The 1,475-nt window shown below is 35.3% G+C and overlaps 1 protein-coding gene across 1 annotated transcript in view; it reads left to right on the top strand.

The window, feature by feature from the left end:
- The window catches only part of CDK7 (cyclin dependent kinase 7), a 19,347-nt gene that overhangs the window by 7,611 nt on the left and 10,261 nt on the right, over positions 1 to 1,475 (top strand). The window contains exons 6-7 of the mRNA XM_004703691.2: positions 121 to 231; positions 1,268 to 1,386. Of these exons, the coding sequence (XP_004703748.1) occupies positions 121 to 231; positions 1,268 to 1,386 (230 nt within the window). The remainder of the gene's footprint in view (positions 1 to 120; positions 232 to 1,267; positions 1,387 to 1,475) is intronic.

The following is a 1,475-nucleotide window of genomic DNA, read 5'->3' as shown; positions in this document are numbered from 1 at the left end:
AACTACCACCCAAAAGAAAAGCAAAAAAAGATTTGAACAGAAATGTCATTAAACCAAAAAAAAAGAAGAAATGTCATTAAACGTGGATTTATTTGGAATGATTGTGTGCTTGCTTCACAGGTTATAATCAAAGATAATAGTCTCGTGCTGACACCGTCCCATATCAAAGCGTACATGTTGATGACTCTTCAAGGGCTGGAATATCTACATCAGCACTGGATCTTACATAGGGTAGGGTTTTAAATGATTGGTTCTTTATGTTGTAGTCAAGTTGTATTTAGTCAGTTTAGTACAAAAAGAGTCTGAATACTTAAATTGCTAAGCACGGTATAGATAAACTTGGACCATTTTATTCCACCTTCTTCCTCTGTTTCCTTCAATTGTTTCATCAGATGGTGTTGTGAAGGCTCTAAATCATTATGTAGAAGTTGGAATTTGAAGAGTTGACTGTCCAGTCCTTGCTATAGGTGTCAATATATGTCTTTCCCCTTTCATAGATGAAGAACTAAGTGGCTAAGTGATCTATCCAAGCCTGGGTTTTTTACAAGTCCATATGGCTGATAACCAACAAGGGCTAGAACCTCTGTCTTTTTGTCCTATATTTGTAATGGGGAAAAATGCCTTCATGTCTGTGATAAATTACATAAGGAAAAACACCTTTAGAGAACTAGTGTTTATAATGGCTCTAAAATTCTCTGGCATTATGAAATAAAGTTTATGAAATGGTTGAGTCACTTTTAGGGATATTCAGCTATTAGAACAAAGCTGATCATTTAGCTAGGGCAATGCTCTTATGGACCCTTTTAAAATAGATAGTAAACAATAATCTATAGCTAGTAATTCCCAAGCATTAGCCTTGTAACATCATTTAACTTATTATTAGTATCTTCTCCACAAAGAATTTGGAGAATATGTTACTCATCCTTTCAAAATGCAAACTATTTTTGTTAAAGTTCATCTTATTAATCGTAGTTACTATTCAGTGCTTATTGAGTCAGTCATTGTCCTAAACTTTTTGCAGAAAATGTCATTTTATCTTCATAGAAATCCATGTGAGGCAGGTAGCTGAGGCTCCCCAAATGAGCTGCCTGACCAGAGATCTCTGTGTATAATAGTACCAAATTGATTGGCTTTGGTAGAACTATTCATCAATGGAAAGAGTACATTGTTTTAAATTGGGGGCATTACCCTTTTTGGTTAAGCATAAAATATGTTACGATAAAACTCTTTTCCACCTGCTTAGTTATTTCAAACTTTCATGATACAGGATCTTAAACCAAACAACTTGTTGCTAGATGAAAATGGAGTTCTAAAACTGGCAGATTTTGGCCTGGCTAAATCCTTTGGAAGCCCCAATAGAGCATACACACATCAGGTTGTAACCAGGTAAGACATCCAAGTTACTGAAAGCCTGTGTTGGAAAAGTTACCTCTCACAAATGAATTTTCAGTTGGCTTCGTGAAATATCTCGTCAG

The sequence above is a fragment of the Echinops telfairi genome, unplaced genomic scaffold, assembly GCF_000313985.2.
Source record: "Echinops telfairi isolate 266 unplaced genomic scaffold, ASM31398v2 ScPeMD7_7469;HRSCAF=8507_1, whole genome shotgun sequence".
NCBI lineage: Eukaryota > Metazoa > Chordata > Mammalia > Afrosoricida > Tenrecidae > Echinops > Echinops telfairi.
The sequence above is the reverse complement of the archived record's forward strand: the minus strand, read 5'-3'. Positions and strand labels throughout refer to the sequence as shown.